Source organism: Podarcis pityusensis (assembly GCF_964106645.2).
Source record: "Podarcis pityusensis genome assembly, chromosome: 2".
Taxonomy (NCBI): domain Eukaryota; kingdom Metazoa; phylum Chordata; class Lepidosauria; order Squamata; family Lacertidae; genus Podarcis; species Podarcis pityusensis.
Genome location: NC_138029.1, coordinates 90,763,520 through 90,781,492, shown reverse-complemented (window position 1 = coordinate 90,781,492; position 17,973 = coordinate 90,763,520). Strand labels below are relative to the sequence as shown.

At 43.9% G+C, this 17,973-nt stretch overlaps 1 protein-coding gene across 2 annotated transcripts in view; it reads right to left on the bottom strand.

Annotated features, from left to right (window-relative positions):
* Positions 1-17,973, bottom strand: part of RAD18 (RAD18 E3 ubiquitin protein ligase) — a 114,448-nt gene that overhangs the window by 82,051 nt on the left and 14,424 nt on the right. For both annotated transcript variants that reach the window (XM_080995816.1, XM_080995817.1), the window contains exon 5: positions 1,222-1,559. In XM_080995816.1, coding sequence (XP_080851942.1) covers positions 1,222-1,559 — 338 coding nt within the window. The remainder of the gene's footprint in view (positions 1-1,221; positions 1,560-17,973) is intronic.

Below are 17,973 nucleotides of genomic sequence, written 5' to 3'. Positions count from 1 at the left end.
ATTTCCATTTAAGGTGCCATAAAGAATGCACAGGGATTGTTTCAGAATCAGAGCGAGAAAGCAGTTTGTGAAACAAACTTAAGAAATGAATATGAACCTTACATTTCACTGGAGTCAATGTTTCAGTAAACTCATGATTGAACCAAAAACTTACCGTAAATTTCGCTCCATAACACTCACTTTTTTCCTCCTAGAAAGTAAGGGGAAATGTCTGTGCGTGTTATGGAGCGAATGCCTACAGATGGCGGGGGAATCTGCTGCAGTCGTGAGCAGTCCATGGCTCGCTTTGAAACAGCAAAGCGGGTGTAAGCGGCTCCTGTCAGCTAGCGGAGCCAGGGAGGAGGGAGAGAAGCAGAGCGGGAGTTGGCTGCTTTAAAACAACCCCTGCTCTCTGTCCCTGCCTGCAGTTTTTTGCTGTCCGATTTTGGATTAGCCACTGTAGGGGCTGTGTGTGTGTGTGCTCTTGAGCTATCGTTCTCCTCCTCCTGCTTCCCCTTCACTCTCCCTGCGCCCCTGCGACTTTAGAATTGACACTCTGTGTGTCTCTGTGTGTGTGAGGGCTCCTTCTCCTTCTCTTGCTTCCCGTTCACTCCCCCAGCGCCCCTGCGACTTCCAGCGCCCTGCGCCTTTAGGGCCAGTTCTCTGTGTGTGTGTGTGTTTTGACCTCACTGCGCTTGTTGGGGGAGAGTGTTGGTCGCAATTTTTCTTGATTTGTCTCAGAGTGGTTACTATCGTGGTTTCCTTGCCGGGGAGGAGGGAGAGAAGCAGAGCCTGCTTGTTTTAAAGGAGCAAAGCCGGAGAGGAACCTCTCCTGCATTATTAGCAGCATCCTTCTCCACACCCTCCACGCGTGCTCCTTGTCCCTTGAGTGCTTTTCCTTCCCTCCCCACTTAAAACGTGGTTACAAAGCACGGATCCACATGGATCCTCAGGATTTTTGCACTGGGTCACCCCAAACTCACCGTCAGATCACATGTCTGTGGCCACAGCATGAACCACAAAAAACATACATCTACCGTTTCGTTTACAATATTTTTTTCTTGTTTTCCTCCTCTAAAAACTACGTGCGTGTTATGGTCAGGTGCGTGTTATAGAGCGAAAAATACGGTAAACTCCTTAATAATCCAACCCCAAAAGACCCATCTGAGTACAGATGAAAAATCAATGTGGAACCTTGATGCATACAGAAAAAATAACGATAGAACAAAACCAACAACTTACCCTTTGGGATAACTTTTATTGCAGATGTGGAAGGCGTTTCAGGGTTTCTGGTGCCTGCTGCTTCTGTGTGAAGAGTCTCTTGGTCCTCTTGAGAGCCACATGGGATCGCCTCCTGTTCCATTTTGATCTGTTTACTTTCCTTTTCAGATGGGTTTAAGTGCTTTCTACGGGCTGGAATGGTCTCTTTGACTATAAAGGTATCAGCAGATTGCTGTTCTTGTTTTAAAACAAGACCAACCGAGGAACTCAAAATATGGACTTGGTCGGAAGCCTTCTTGGTAAGTAGCTTTGGAGAAGAAAGTGCTGCAGGATCTAAGACTGCCTGGAACAGCCGCTGTCTAAGAGTAAACATAGAACTATGTCAGTGTATTACTATGCTATGTATTTTTGTGTTTTTATATTGTTAACCGCCCTGTGATCCTCAGATGAAGGGCAGTATAGAAATGTAATAAATATAATAAGAAAAATAATAATTACTATTTATACCCTGCCCATCTGGCCGGGTTTCCCCAGCCACTCTGGGTGGCTTCCAATGGAAAGTTAAAGATACATTAAAACATCAGTCATTAAAAACCTCCCTAAACAGGGCTGCCTTCAGATGACTTCTAAATATCATATAGCTGATTATTTCTTTGACATCTAATGGGAGGGCGTTCCACAGGGCGGGCGCCACTACCAAGAAGCCCCTCTGCCTGGTACCCTGCAACTTCGCTTCTCGCAGTGAGGGAACCGCCAGAAGGCCCTCGGCGCTGGATTTCAGTGTCCGGGCTGAACGATGGGGGTGGAGACGCTCCTATACTGGGCCAAGGCCGTTTAGGGCTTTAAAGTTCAGCACCAACACTTTGAATTGAGCTCGGAAACGTACTGGGAGCCAGTGTAATTATTTCAAGACTGGTGTTATGTGGTCTCGGCAACCGTTCCCAGTCACCAGTCTAGCTGCCACGTTCTGGATTAATTGCAGTTTCCGGGTCACCTTCAAAGGTAGCCCCACATAGAGCGCATTGCAGTAGTCCAAGTGGGAGATAACCAGAACATGCACCACTCTTGCGATGATGATGATGATGATGATGAATAACAGTTGCTGGTGACACATATATGTTCATTCCAGCTATGTATCATCATCATCATCATTTTGCTTGTATGCCGCCTTTTCATGGTTGAAACTATGCTCAAGGCAGCTTACAACATGACAAGATTTACATAATTACAAACATAACAGAAATCATAAACAATAAACAGAACACATCAAAAAGTACACAACCAAATGGAAACAATTTCCACGTAAATCATAAGATCTAAAACTAAAGATACAACAATAATATCAATAATAGCAACAGCTCTCTTTTTTTTCTTAAATAATATTTATTAATAATTTCAGAATTACAAAAAAAAGAACAACACTGCAATACATAAAAAGAAGAAAAAACGCAAAACATAAAAACCAATACAACAATACAGCAAAAAAGAAAGTAAAAAAAAAAAAAGGAAGGGAAAAAAGACACATTATAGCAACAGCTCTCTCAACCCCCCATAAACAATACTCCAGCCCAAGAATCTGTTCAACAGCCTCAGCTTTTGTAGCTGGAGTCAGTCTGCGCACCATTCTCCCAGGCCAGATGGGAAAAGGCCAGCAACACAGAGTGCAGGTCTTCCATGGGTTCACAGCCAAGATGGTCTCATTTAAAACAACACAGATAAAAATTAAAAACAATTTAAAAGAGGAGCCCTCTCTACTAAGCAGCAGCCGCAGTCCTTGTGAAGTCAAGCCCCCCCAAAAACAGGTGGAGAGAGGCAAGGACAGGGCCCTTCATGCCCTCAGCAGGCAGTCCTGCATGTATATCATGCAGAAGAACCAAAAAGCAAAAATGTAACAAAAAAAGATAACAAAAATATTGCTACTGAAGTTATAATACTCATTCTTTTGATAACTTCAATAAGCTAAGTGGTGACATCTAGTGGTCATATATTGGGTGCAACCATACCACATAATTAGACCCAAGAGGCTGGCTATTTATTTATTTATTTTTACCCACCCTTCACTAGAAAGTCCTAGGGTAGGTCACAGCAATGTGAATAATGGAACACCATGAGTTCACTGTAACATCTGGAAACAAGTAGGTTGGCATATTTTAGATTCAGGTAGGTAGCTGTGTTGGTCTGATGCAGTCAAAATAAATAAACAAAATTGTCCAGTAACACCTTAGAGACCAACTAAGTTTGTTCTGGGTATAAGCTTTTGTATGCATGCACACTTCTTCAGATACACATACAGTGGTACCTCGGGTTACAGACGCTTCAGCTTACAGACGCTTCAGGTTACAGACTCTGCTAACCCAGAAATAGTACCTCGGGTTAAGAACTTTGCTTCAGGATGAGAACAGAAATCGCGCGGCAGTGGCACAGTAGCAGCAGGAGGTCCCATTAGCTAAAGTGGTGTCTCAGGTTAAGAACAGTTTCAGGTTAAGAACGGACCTCCAGAACGAATTAAGTTCTTAACCCGAGGTACCACTGTAATTTATATAATTTTAGACTTAGCACAAGTAAAAGAAGAGATGGGCACAGCAGATGTCAAAAACTTAAGAGGATTGGGGAAAGACTCCTACCTCCTGTATTTATCTTTGGAGGTCTGAAAATCACTTCTGGTCACTTCTCAAGATTCCTTAGATGAATCCTAACCCTTGTTTTCACTTTTTGTCAATTTGATCCAATGAGTTTTCAGGGGCAATCACGCCACACAATGGCCAAAGGGGGCAACGGAAGAAAGCAGTCGATCAGTACGCACAGGTTTGCCCAACCATTTAATGTTTCTCAATCTAAGATGACAAGGCTCCTGGATCAAAATTTGTTCATGTATGCTACAGCTGCCACGAGAACCCTTCTGGCCCAAAGATGGAAAGTACAAGATATACCAACTATTCAGGAGTGGCAGGCGAAGTTGACAGAATATGCAGAACTTGCCAAACTGTCATGGAGGATCCGGGACCAGGAAGATCAAAGATACCAAAATAACTGGAGTAAATTTATTGAATATTTAAAGAAGAATTGTAAAGAGGTCAAGACACTAGCAGGATTGACATAATACCTCCAATGTATAATAGTACTAATATGAGAATGATGTGCGCGATGGAAAGGGGATAAATATACCAGTTGTGGGGAGGGAGGGGGGTCGCGACTCGGCAGAGTCAAAGGGAATGTATGGTGTTATTACAATTTGTTGGAAAAGAATATGTAAGGAAAACAATAAAAATTCACTTGGGAAAAAAATAAGATGACAAGGCTCCTGGAACTCCCCATAGCAAAAGACCATGCACTTCACATGATAACGAAACAAAGCAGGCAATTAATCAATCATGAACAGCATACATAATTGCCGGAAAACAACAGTGGGAGAGTGCTGTGGTGCCATGCTCTGTTCAGGGGCTCCCCGGACATCTGGCTGGCCACAGTGGGGAACAAGAGGCTGGACTAAATTGTTCTTTGGTCTGATCCGTTAATCATGTGAATTTATTTTATTGATTGATTGATTGATTGATTGATTGAATATATACCACCCTATACCCGGAGGTCTCAGGGCGGTTCACATAAAAATATCAGAGTATGTAAAATAAATGTAAAAGCAATAACCCAATAATATCGCCCCCCCCAAAAAAGAGCCACATTTTAAAAGGGTATGGGATGTTGATCAGGTCAACCAAAGGCCTGATTAAAAAGGAACGTTTTTGCCTGGCACCTACATGAATTTCAGTGGGTCTACTCTGAGTAGGACTAGTATTGAACTAATCAGAATAGGAATGATCTCTACACATCAGAGCAATACTTTCTGTAGTGAGAAATGAAAACTGACCTAGTACTGGCTGCAGTACTAAATGTCACAAAATAAATAAATAAATAAAATTGCCTGTATAAGCTTGCAAGAAGAACCCCACCATACCTCTTTTTGATATGTACTGCATAAACCTATTTACAACTCTTATCAAGTAACGGTTCTCCACCAGGACAGTCTGGAATATGGGCACTTTGAAATTGCATTTCACATCTCAATTCCTTGAAAATGTCACCCTGCTAATAAATCCTGGTCTCTGCTTTCAAGCAGGAAGGCTCTGTTTGTTTGTTTTCATGTGAGCTGAAATTTATTCAGAAAGGTTTGGGTCAGTAGCCTTCAGTCCTAGATGAAGGACAGACATCCCTAAGATTCGGATATATTACAAAGCAGCCCAGTAAAACCACTCCAATCCCCTTGTTTCGGGAGCGGGGGGTTCTCACTGACTTTAACGCCAACTTACCACAATTACCACCAGGTCAGTATTCTACTGAAATAAAATTATATTTATTCACATAAACCCAGAAACTGGGAGGGAAAGAGAAAATAATTTATATGGTTTGGATCCAGAAAATTACTAATGTAAGAAGTTTCGGTAAAGGTGAATTTGTACCTCTTCCTCACCTGGCAGTCTCCTGAAGCCCTCCAAAGGTCTCTCAAAGGTCAGGCAACCCTTCTAAATGGGCCACAGTGGTGAGATAAGGGAGCAACTGCTGAAAAGTGAGCTGAGGCCCCGCCAAAATTCTACTATAATATTTCCCCCCCCCCAGCTTTTTTAGAACTATCAACCAAACAGCTGTCAGAGGCTTAGTGCTGTCCAGCTGGCCATAGATAACAACCACCAAACCCACCTTTGAAAGGAAGAAGGGAAAAGCTACGCCTTTCACAAACCTACCAGAGTAGAAATCCAAAAATTTTCACAGCTGCGCAGTAAAAGCCACATTTTTCAATGATCAATTGAAGTTGGGAACATTTCTTTTAACCTTAAAACACAAACCAGCCGAACGGTTTCACCATAATTATTTCTTTATTACCTCATAAAATATACAATGGTTCCTCTATAAACTCCATCCCAGGCCTGTGTGTGTTTGAATATTATGGACGCCATTAATCTTCTTAGATAAGAGACGAAACAGAACTATTAATACACAATACACACTCTTTCCTCTGAATTCTAGAACTTATTTTTATGTTTTATTTACTGGACATTAAAACGTGTCCTGGGTACACAAATCTAAGGAGACTGGGAGATGCATGTTTCTGGGGAAAGTTTACGACAATTACCATATTTTTTGCTCTATAAGACTCACTTTTTCCCTCCTAAAAAGTAAGGGGAAATGTGTGTGCGTCTTATGGAGTGAATGCAGGCTGCGCAGCTATCCCAGAAGCCAGAACAGCAAGATGGATTGCTGCTTTCACTGCGCAGTGATCCCTCTTGTTGTTCTGGCTTCTGAGATTCAGAATATTTTTTTCTTGTTTTCCTCCTCCAAAAACTAGGTGCGTCTTATGGTCTGGTGCGTCTTATAGAGCGAAAAATACGGTAAATGGCTGAGACCAGGCTTTGTACAGAATGAAGATGTCAAAGAGACTAGAAGGCCAAGATAGGCCACAAGAAGCCACTACTCTGCTCTGGGTCTACCACATATACCTCGTCAACACTGCAGGAATCAGAGAAGGCGGCAACACTAAAAGTCTCTATGTGTAGCTGGTTTACAGCAGAGGAAGCCAAAGAAATGTTCTGCTTTGTTGTGGACTCCAGCTCACATCATCCCTCACCAGAAGCCCAGCTGGCTGGGGCTGATGGGAGTGGTAGTCCACCACATCTGGAGGGAACCACACTGCTCTATAAGAACAAAGAGTAACCTCTCACTGATGATGAATGTATTTGCTGCCAACAACAGACCACGGAGAAATTATGCTACTTCAAAATGGGTTGCTTGGTTTTTTGTAGCTTCTTGCATGAAGTTATCAAGGGAAGAGCCTTCAGACGTTGAAGGTAAAAGAAGTTGTCTTTTATGTTATGAACCACCCTAAGATCAATGGATGAAGGGCGGTATAAAATCTTAATAAATAATAAATACAGTGGAAACTCGGTCGCTGAATGTAATCCGTTCCGCAAGACCTTTCTTTTAAAAAATAATAATTTTTATTAACAGGCCAATCACATCACATTATCCAAATCACATTAGTTCCAAATTATACAGCCAAATTTTAAAATTTGTTGGGGGTACCAATACATCAAGCTCCACACGAGTCCAAAACTCTGAACGAGTCCAAACATCACTTATATTACTGCTTTAATTAGACTATTCTATCCAGTTCAATCCAGATAGTCCTTTATTACTTTCTTTCTCTTCTTGTTGTTATCGTATATTCCTTTCTTTGCGATCTCTGATAATTTTCACAAGCAGATTGAAAACAGGCATCCTCTGTGTGGGTTTTGTACTCTCCAAAGATCATATCGCTCAGGGACAGCCTCTGTTCAACGATTCCATATAAAAAAAAAATCTTCGGTCTGTCCTTTACTTTTCACAGGCTTGCCAAATAAATTAAATGAATCAGGAGGCTCTGTCAGGTCAAGCTTGCATTCCAACATTCCTTCTCTTTCGAATGATCCTGATTCTCCTCCCCCTGTCCTTCTTTCTCCGGCAAGCCTGTCTTGGCGAGACGCCATTTTTTAACTGCGTCATAAAAATTTTCCTCTTTCTCACCGTTCACCAATCCTCTCTCCTGTTATAATCCATCCCACACAGTTCTTGAATTCCTGCTTGTGATTAGTAAAAACGCAACAATCTTATTTCTATCTGGGGTGAAGGGTTATTAATATCACATCGTGCCAAGAAAAAAAAAGTTTATTCCTCCACCCCCCTTCATTCCAAACATACAGTCTCCTAGTGGTGATTCATCAGAAGATTTACTTATCCATCCGTCACTCCCGGTCACAGAGATCCATTAATCAGCAGTCTTATCTCTCGAACATTACTTGATGTATGTGCTTCAGCTTCATTCCAATCGTATGTTTCCAATTATAATTCCGAGCTGAAGCTAACCAGCACGCGCTAGTTGGAATCGGCGTCAGGAAGATCTGACTTCACCGAGGGCTCGTGCCAAGTGTTCGGCACCCCCATCTCTCAGATCAGGGGATGCATTGTGAACACCGCTGGCAAGGCAGCGCCCCCCCGTCTCCTGGGGGGTAGGAAGACTGCATACTTCCCATAGCAGCCCCTTAATTACCTCGTATGGGTCAGAGAGATGTTATTGTCGGTCATCTTCCAACGTGCCACCTGGTGGCCCCCTCCCGTTCCGCAAGACCTTTCGACTTCCGAAACGTTTGACAACCGAGGCACAATTGCTGGTCAGCAAGTTCCATTGAGAAAAATGGAGAAACGCACCTCGGAAGCTGTTCGACTTCTGAGGCGCGTTCAAAAACGGAAGCATTCACTTCCGGGTTGTTGGCGTTCGAAAGCCAAAACGTTCAACTTCCGAAGCATTCAACAATCAAGCCGCCACGGCGAAGGCGGAGACCCACTAAAAATTACAGGCGGGTGAAGCCTGTGAACGTGGGATTCGGCGGGCATCTTTTGCGCCTCCCCTACTCGCGAGGAAACCCGGTTTCGGGGATCCGGAGCGACGTGGGGTGAGCAGCGCGGTGCTTCGGATCGACTGCTTCTTCCACGGAGCAAAGCCGCATAGCTGTTGCCGAAGAGCACTGACTTTTCCTGTGGACAATTTGATCTTAAAGTAACTACCCGTGAGTAGAGTGAAGAATTGGATTTTTAAATGTCTTAATTTGGCACCGAAACGGGGAGGCTCAAAACAGGAAGTCCACCTCCCCTTTTTGTAAATAAGACTGAGGCAAAGAGGTTGCAAGCTAAAGTCTTGGAAAGCCTATTGTAAAGGACTAAATTCTCATCAGTAAAAAATATTAAACCCCCCTTGGAAGCAGGAGAAGAGGGGGGGGCTTTGGATTGTGTATCCCTGCAGGAGTGAGTGAAGGAAGTTAAAATACCACCGTTCCAAACCTGGAAACGGGCTGCTAGTAAGACCGACGTGTCTTGGAAGGTTCATTGACAGCGAATAGAACGTTCAGTGACAGCTAGCATAAGAGAGATATATTGTTTCCATTGTCTTCGTCTGCACTTAAAAAGGAGTAAAAGTAACGGAAAATTGAAACAACTTTATTGAACTTTATTAAAAAAGGAGGAAAGTAACTGAAAATTGAAACTAACTTTGGATTATTGAAACTGTGTTTAAAAGAGGACATACTGACCGATACAAATACAACGCGCTTTCCCCTAGTGGAAGCTTTTGAAATTGGTTACTCTATAGGAGCTGGGCTAGGGGAATTTCCCGCTGCAAGATAAAATAGTGTGAGACTTTGGAATTGACCTTGAATCTCTTAAGTGTTATGGCAAACGGAAGGGAAAAAACAGGCAGGATGTCGACAGAGGCGGCCTTAGTGGCTGCATTATTGAAAATAAACGATTCGCTGGAACAACTCCACAAGAAAACAGATGCGATAAATGTGAAATTGGATGTTGCAAATATTGAAATTGATTCAACTGTAGAAAGTTTAAATAACTTGGGACAAAAGGAGAATACCAATTCAGAAACCACCCAGAAACTGACACAGGAATCTACTTCGATATGGCAAACTGCAGATGAAGTTAGGGGGAAAACCCTTGCTGCCGAATCTAAAGCAATACAACAGGAGAGGAGAGTCCCATCCATACAAAGACAACTTGACGAGCATAAGTTGACATTCGTTATGATTGAACTTAAAGAAGAACGGATGAATTTGAGGACCAGAGCCCTATCTGAATTGGAAAAGGAAAGGTTGACAGAGTTTCAGGAGGCGATACTAACATTGGCTGAGAAAGAGAGGTATTTGGGGGTTAGTATGACCGCCAAAAATGTGAATCTGCTTAAGGATAACTGTGAAGGATGTTGGATTGAAGAGAAGGGGGATTTGGAAATACGGACAAATCAGAAGTTGTTACTGTTAGGCCGAGTTATTGTGGTGGGGATGAGGGCTGCTGTTTTGCTGGGGATGTTGCTTTTGTTTCAAACATTGCAAGCTTTGGATGGGATGGAGGGTTTCAGGAGGTGGCAGAGGGATGATCCTAGAGTTGTTTGGCAGGGCAGGAAGCCTCGAATAAAATTTAAGATATTGATGGATGCCAAAGAAGGAGGTGGACCTGCCCTGCCAGACCTTTAAACTTTGCTGTGAACCATCTGCTTTTTGCTGGTTGAGAGAATGGTTGCTTTTTGAAAACACTGAAGCGTTGGACAATGGCAGATGAAGTTGATGGACTATATGGAATTGGCGGAAATGACTGGCAAGATCCGAGACCAGGGTGAAGAGTCGGTGGAAGAAGATTGGAAAAAGTTTAAAGACTATTTATAGAAATATTGTAAAATAAAGGAATGTTAGAAAAATGTTGGAATGAAATTATATGGCTTTAGCAGAAATGTCATAAGGAATTAAGTATAAATAGATTAATAGAAAATTAAAGGAAAAGTATGGCAAGAATGTGTTAAGATAATTATAGAACAGAAAACAGAGTAAGATGGAAAGGAATTGCTGAAACAAATAGAAGTGGAATACAAAATAGGGAGGTGGGAGGAGGTCGCTGGAAATAAGTGAATGAAATATAAGAAAATGTTTGAGGTGTTTTTAAATTGTTTTTGCTTGTTTTTGTTTGTTTTGTTAGTCCATGTAGCGTTTTTGTATTGTATTTGCATTGTTTTTTGTTTTTTGTTGTCTGTAGTGTTGTGTTGGAAATGTTAAAAAAGTAATAAATATCATTAAAAAAAACAATCCAGGTTCCACTATAGTAATCATCATTCAGTGCTATTTTTATAGAAAAAGAGGTGCCAGGACTCACCATGAATGCCTCCCTTATTCTCTATTAATGCCAATGGTGCCCACCTAAGAGTTCCAGTGGGGGGAAAGTCCTGATAATCATTAGAACTGTGGAGCTTGAAGGGTTCTCAAAGTCACAGAACCCAACTGCCATCTTCACACACCCAAAGGCACACACGGGAACACACGAATGCCAGATAAAGGGTCCTCCACAAGTCCCTACAGATCTTATCCCACCACCAGGCTGATGACTCAACTGAGTAATAAAAACTTCCTATCACTAGTCAGTTTCTTCCAGAAGAAACATTCACTCCTGTCCTTGTAGCGGTCCACTGTCAGTTTCCCCCATGCCATGCAAAAAAGAAATAGCAGTACAGTGGTGCCTCGCAAGACGAAATTAATCCGTTCCGCGAGTGTCTTCGTCTAGCGGTTTTTTCGTCTTGCGAAGCAACCCTATTAGCGGCTTAACGGATTAGCGCTATTAGCGGTTTAGCGGCTATTAAAGGCTTAAAGGCTTAGCGGATTAGCTGCTAAAAGGCTATTAAAGGCTTAGCAGCTTAGATAAAGGGGGGGGGGAGTGGGAAAAAAAATCTCAAGACTCGCCATACATTTTCGTCTTGCGAAGCAAGCCCATAGGGGAATTCGTCCTGCGAAGCAACTCCAAAACGGAAAACCCTTTCGTCTAGCGGTTTTTCCGTCTTGCGAGGCATTCGTCTTGCGGGGCACCACTGTACCATTTTCACACACAGAAACATCAGTGCATAGCATAGTTATTCCCATGACTGCAGTACCTAAGAAGTGTCTTTTCAACTATAGAAAATGTGAGTTGTGTAGAGCCACAGTCACACTATTGTTTCCCCTTGTGATCACACCACTGCAGCTGCTCAGATGTAGGCGACTCTCTGGTGATGTGACTTCAGTCTTAAGAACTTGAAGAAATCACGCTAAGCCCAACCACTAAACATAATGAACAAAAACACGATGAACTCTCTTAGCCCTTTAGTACAGTTTGCTAAACTCAGCACCAGAGTTCAACACTTTGGCAGCTTCTAATGTCTCAAAGGAAGAAGACAAAGGAAACAAAGACTGTAAAAGAGCAAGGGAGAAACTATTTGTGGTCGCAAAGGACAAAGGACACATAATTAGGACACAAGGACCTAATGTCTTCCTATCTGCCTCAAGATACCAAATCATACCAGCATTTCCATAAATCCAAGTGAGACTTCTTTTTTAAAACTAATTTGTGGTACTCAACATTAACACTTAGAATATAAAAGTGTGAACAATCCTGAGACTACAGGCTTTTTTGTGGTGTATTAATTGTATATCAGGTTAGCCAAGGACACTGTGCTGAGCATCGATTGATTTCATCTGCATTGGTAAGCTGATAGCCCTTTGGGCCACAGAGGAATAGATTGCTCACCCTCCCTGATTTATAAGGTATGTTCAGATCCATTAAGGAAATCAGAAGTAGTTAAGGATTACAGCCTAGGATCAGAATGGGTAGAAGCAGCACAACTTGTTCTTTGCAATACTGCAAGAAAACAATAAAGGTGCCAGTAAATCTGCCCCTAAGACAATTTAGACACAAAGCAGAAACTAAAATATTTATGTTGTGGGATTTAAAACAATCATCTCCAGAATATCAATAGTTCTTAAGAAACAGAGGCACCTGGGAATCAAACACTATTTATATGATAGATATAGATGCCACGTTAAAGTCAAGCTTCTTTTTGCTTCCTGTAATTTGTTCTAAATGCAAAAAGAAAGGAGAAGTAAGGAGAAGCACGCTTTATGAATATGTACCAAATTTCAGCTTTGCCAGTGGCCTGAAAGTGTCTTAATCATTTTGACATCACTGTAGCCCTACTTGGGTGTTCCACTTGTTGTTGTTTAGTCGTTTAGTCATGTTCGACTCTTCGTGACCCCATGGACCAGAGCACGCCAGGCACTCCTGTCTTCCACTGCCTCCCGCAGTTTGGTCAGGCTCATGTTTGTAGCTTCAAGAACACCATCCAACCATCTCATCCTCTGTCGTCCCCTTCTGCTTGTGCCCTCCATCTTTCCCAACATCAGGGTCTTTTCCAGGGAGTCTTCTCTTCTCATGAGGTGGCCAAAGTATTGGAGTCTCAGCTTCAGGATCTGTCCTTCCAGTGAGCACTCAGGGCTGATTTCCTTAAGAATGGATAGGTTTGATCCTACGCGCATGCAAATAAATACGCTAGGGGAAGTAGGGGTGTACTACTGAGCCATGCCCCATTTGCTGCATCATTGTCATTCCACTAAGAAATGTTCTGTTTTCAAATATATTGAAACTAGGTTGGCTACTCTAAACAGATATTTTATTTTATTTTATTTATTTATTTTATACACTGCCCTCGTCCAAGGATCACAGGTTGGTTTGCAACAACAACTACAAATATGCTTAAAAAGTAACAAACAAAAACAATAACTTCCCATTCCCTCTTTGAAAGGCCACAGATTATTTCAGTCAAAGGCCTGGGAAAAGAGAAATGTTTGTGCTGGGCACCTAAATAAACGTAATTAAGGAGCCAGGTGAGCCTCCCTATGGAGAGCATTCCACAAAGGGAAGCTACTACAGAAAAATCCCATTCTTGTGTTGGGACCCTCTGGATCTCTCATGGAGAGGGCACACAAAGAAGGGCCTCAGAAGGGCCATATGGGCTGGTACATTTGGGGAGAGGCGGCCCTTGAGGTATTTGAATTGGGCCCAGAAACTAACTGGCAGCCTGTGCAGTTGGGCCATTTTTGGCATTATGTGCTCAAACCGTGTTGCCCTGGTAAGCAACCTGGCTGCTGAATTCTCACCAGCTGAGTTTCCGTACTGTCTTCAGAGGCAGCCCCATGTATAATGTATTGTAGCAATCTAACTCAACAAACCAAAGCTGATGAAAGGCACTCCACACCACCAACGCCATCTGAGCCTCGAGCGACAACATAGGATCCAGAACTACCTCCAAGCCACGTACCCGCTCCCATAAGGAGCAGGCAACCTCCCATTCATCTGGTCTAGGGAGCTGCCTAATAACAGTGTCTTATCTGGCTTGAGCTTCAGTTTCCTGGCTCTCATTCAGTCCATTACCAAGGCAAGCCAACAGTCCAGCACATCCGCTGCCACACCTGCAGATGTAAAGGAGAAGGAAAGCTGCGTGTCACTTCATGTCAACAGCCCAAGCCATTCAGAGGCTCCAGAGGTCGGCCAGGGCTTTGACAGGAGTGCCAGTTATATCAGCCAGAAAAAACCCAGAGCCATCTTGGGCTCCAGCAGCCTCTTAGGGCGGAGCATCCTAATAGATTCATTGACTCTGCAGAGGGAAAATGGTGCTGAAAGCCTAAATCTCAACAGAAAGTGATCTGACCAAGACAAGGGACTGATATCAATATCCCCCACTTTCAGATCACCGTACTCCTGCACCATTGAGAAAGTAAGGTCCAGACTATCGCCTGCCACATGCATTGGACTGGTGACATGCTGGGACAGCGCCATGATCATCATAGCAGCCACGAAGTCCTGAGCCACCCCAGAGCCAGTCACCTTTGCATGGATGGTGAAGTTCTCCCAAACCAGTTGTCTGGGAGTCCTCAGCACCACTTCTGAGACATGCTCTCTCAGCTCAGGCAGGGAGACTGCTGGGCAGCAAGGAGGACAGTAAACCAACAGAATCCCTAATCTGTTCTGATTGCCCAATGCCAGGAACACACAATCTAGATCCTCCCTCCTCCCAAATGGAGAGAGATCCTAGAAAGGGAGGGCGGGAAAGGGAGAGGGAGAATATGTCTATATTCAAAGTGTTGGTGCTGACCTTTAAAGCCCTAAACGGCCTTGGCCCTGTATACCTAAAAGAGCGTCTCCACCCCCATTATTCTGCCCGGACACTGAGGTCCAGTGCTGAGGGCCTTCTGGCAGTTCCCTCACTGCAAGAAGCGAAGTTACAGGAAACTAGGCAGAGGGCCTTTCCGGTAGTAGCGCCCATCCTGTGGAATGCCCTCCCATCGGATGTCAAAGAAATAAACAACTATATGACATTTAGAAGACATCTGAAGGCAACCCCGTTTAGGGAGGTTTTTAATGACTGATGTTTTAATGTATTTTTAACCTTCTGTTGGAAGCTGCCCAGATGGGCTGGGTAGAAATAATAAATTATTCTTATTCTTATCCACAGCAGTTCCCCCTCCCTAACCCTCAAGTCTTTCCTGATGCTGCACCAAGCAGCAGGTGGGCACAGCTGGGTGAGACCAACTCCTCCCTGCTCATGCCCTCAGGTCTCAGTGATATCAACCAGATCGGTCTCCTCATCTACAATCAGATCATAAATGAGGGAGGTCTTATTCAGAGCCAATCTGGCATTCAGCAGCAGCTGCAGAACCAACAACTGGCTGATACGACAACCACAATACCCCAGTTTGAAGCATCTAATTTATAGGCCTCTTGTACATGATGCCCCCCATAACTGAGTCAGAGCTTGTATGTAAATATAATATACAGTACGTGCTTTATATTTTTCCTTATGGCAGTTTCAATTCCTGACAAGATTCCTAGAGTTTACACGAAGACCCTTTGCAGCAGGGGTTGTCAACCTGGTCCCTACTGTCCACTAGTGGGGGTTTCAGGATTCTAGGTGGGCAGTAGGGGGTTCTATGGCACAAGCTGAATCCTCCTTCCATCGAGTACTTGTGGGCAGTAAGGAAATTTTACCATCAAGAAAGATGCATTAGTGGGCGGTAAGTATAAAAAGACTGACTACCCCTGCTTTACAGTATTGAAACAAACACTGTACCAACCCCAAACCACCATCCCCCCAAAAAAACCAAAGCTGGCATCTTCAAGCAATACTTGAAGCAGTCTCCAATGAATAACCAGATAGCAATATTGAAAATTATTTAGCACAATAACAAGTTTCAGCATTGCTTTCCTAAGGAATATACCCAGTGGAAGAAGCAAAGAAGAAGACAATCCAACCATGAAATAGAGAAGAGGTTTCAGTGATACAGCACGTAAAAAAAAAAAAAAAAACCAACACCTTCAGGGAAATGGTTTAATTCCCACCATTTTCATATTTTGTGGCATCTGTCCAATTCATTTAACAGCTGGGTTGCTGCTGCTGCTGTTTTTTTATTCCTCAAGTCTGAGTAGAGACCACAAGCCTCAAGGGTTTATTTCTTCTTTGAGCTCCTTTGTAAGAATTTGGGGAGGGGTATTTTTGCCATTATCAGATGCCAAGGTGAAGTGAAAGAGGGACAGAATGAGTGAGTGTTTTAAGGGTTGCCGTTCGCTTCTGGCTGGGACACCATCCACCAGCAGCAAGCCGGACATGACAGCTTAGCCCATGGGTAGGCAAACTAAGGCCCGGGGGCCAGATCTGGCCCAATCACCTTCTAAATACGGCCCGCGGACGGTCCGGGAATCAGCATATTTTTACATGAGTAGAATGTGTCCTTTTATTTAAAATGCATATCTGGGTTATTTGTGGGGCATAGGAATTCATTCATTTTTTTTTTCAAAATATAGTCCGGCCCTCCACAAGGTCTAAGGGATAGTGGACCGGCCCCCTGCTGAAAAAGTCTGCAGACCCCTGGCTTAGCCCCAAGGGAATGAAGCCATTGCGAGAAAAGATGTTCCCTACCCTGGTTTAACAGTTATACCCACCAACACCACCCCAGACAATAAGTCCTCTGCTGATCTCTATTTTAACCCAGAGCCCTCAATACTCAAGAAAGATAGCTGTGTAGGGTCAAGCAAGTTCAAAATAAAAAGAACAAGTACCTTACCTGGGCAATGCTATTACAGTAATAAACTTCTACATGTTGTGAATTCAGGAACATTCCAAAGTTTCCTAACTAGTGTTCCAGAGGACAATAGATCAACCTATGTTATCATATGACAACTTTTTCATAATAATAATAATTTATTATTTATACCCCGTCCATCTGGCTGGGCCTCCCCAGCCACTCTGGGCGGCTTCCATAGAAACCAAAAATACACTAAAATATCACATGTTAAAAACTTCCCTGAACAGGGCTGCCTTAAGATGTCTTCTAAATGTCAGGTAGTTGTTTATCGCTTTGACATCTCGTGGGAGGGCGTTCCACAGGGCGGGCGCCACTACCGAGAAGGCCCTCTGCCTGGTTCCCTGTAACTTGGCTTCTCGCAATGAGGGAACCGCCAGAAGGCCCTCGACGCTGGACCTCAGCGTCCAGGCAGAACGATGGGGGTGGAGACGCTCCTTCAGGTATACTGGACCGAGGCCGTTTAGGGCTTTAAAGGTCAGCACCAACACTTTGAATTGTGCTCGGAAACGTACTGGGAGCCAATGTAGGTCTTTCAAGACCGGTGTTATATGGTCTCAGCGGCCGCCCCCAGTCACCAGTCTAGCTGCCGCATTCTGGATTAGTTGTAGTTTCCGAGTCACCTTCAAAGGTAGCCCCACGTAGAGCACATTGCAGTAGTCCAAGCGGGAGATAACCAGAGCATGCACCACTCTGGCGAGACAGTCCGCAGGCAGATAGGGTCTCAGCCTACGTACCAGATGGAGCTGGTAAACAGCTAACCTGGACACAGATTTGACCTGTGCCTCCATGGACAGCTGTGAGTCCAAAATGACTCCCAGGCTGCGCACCTGGTCCTTCAGGGGCACGGTTACCTCATTCAGGACCAGGGAATCCTCCACACCTGCCCGCCTCCTGTCCCCCAAAAACAGTACTTCTGTCTTGTCAGGATTCAACCTCAATCTGTTAGCCGCCATCCATCCTCCAACCGCCTCCAGACACTCACACAGGACCTTCACCGCCTTCACTGGTTCTGATTTAAAAGAGAGGTAGAGCTGGGTATCATCTGCATACTGATAAACACCCAGCCCAAACCTCCTGATGATCTCTCCCAGCGGCTGCATGTAAATGTTGAAAAGCATGGGGGAGAGGACAGAACCCTGAGGCACCCCACAAATGAGAGCCCAGGGGTCTGAACACTCATCCCCCACCACCACTTTCTGAACACGGCCCAGGAGGAAGGAGCGGAACCACTGTATGACAGTGCCCTCAGCTCCCA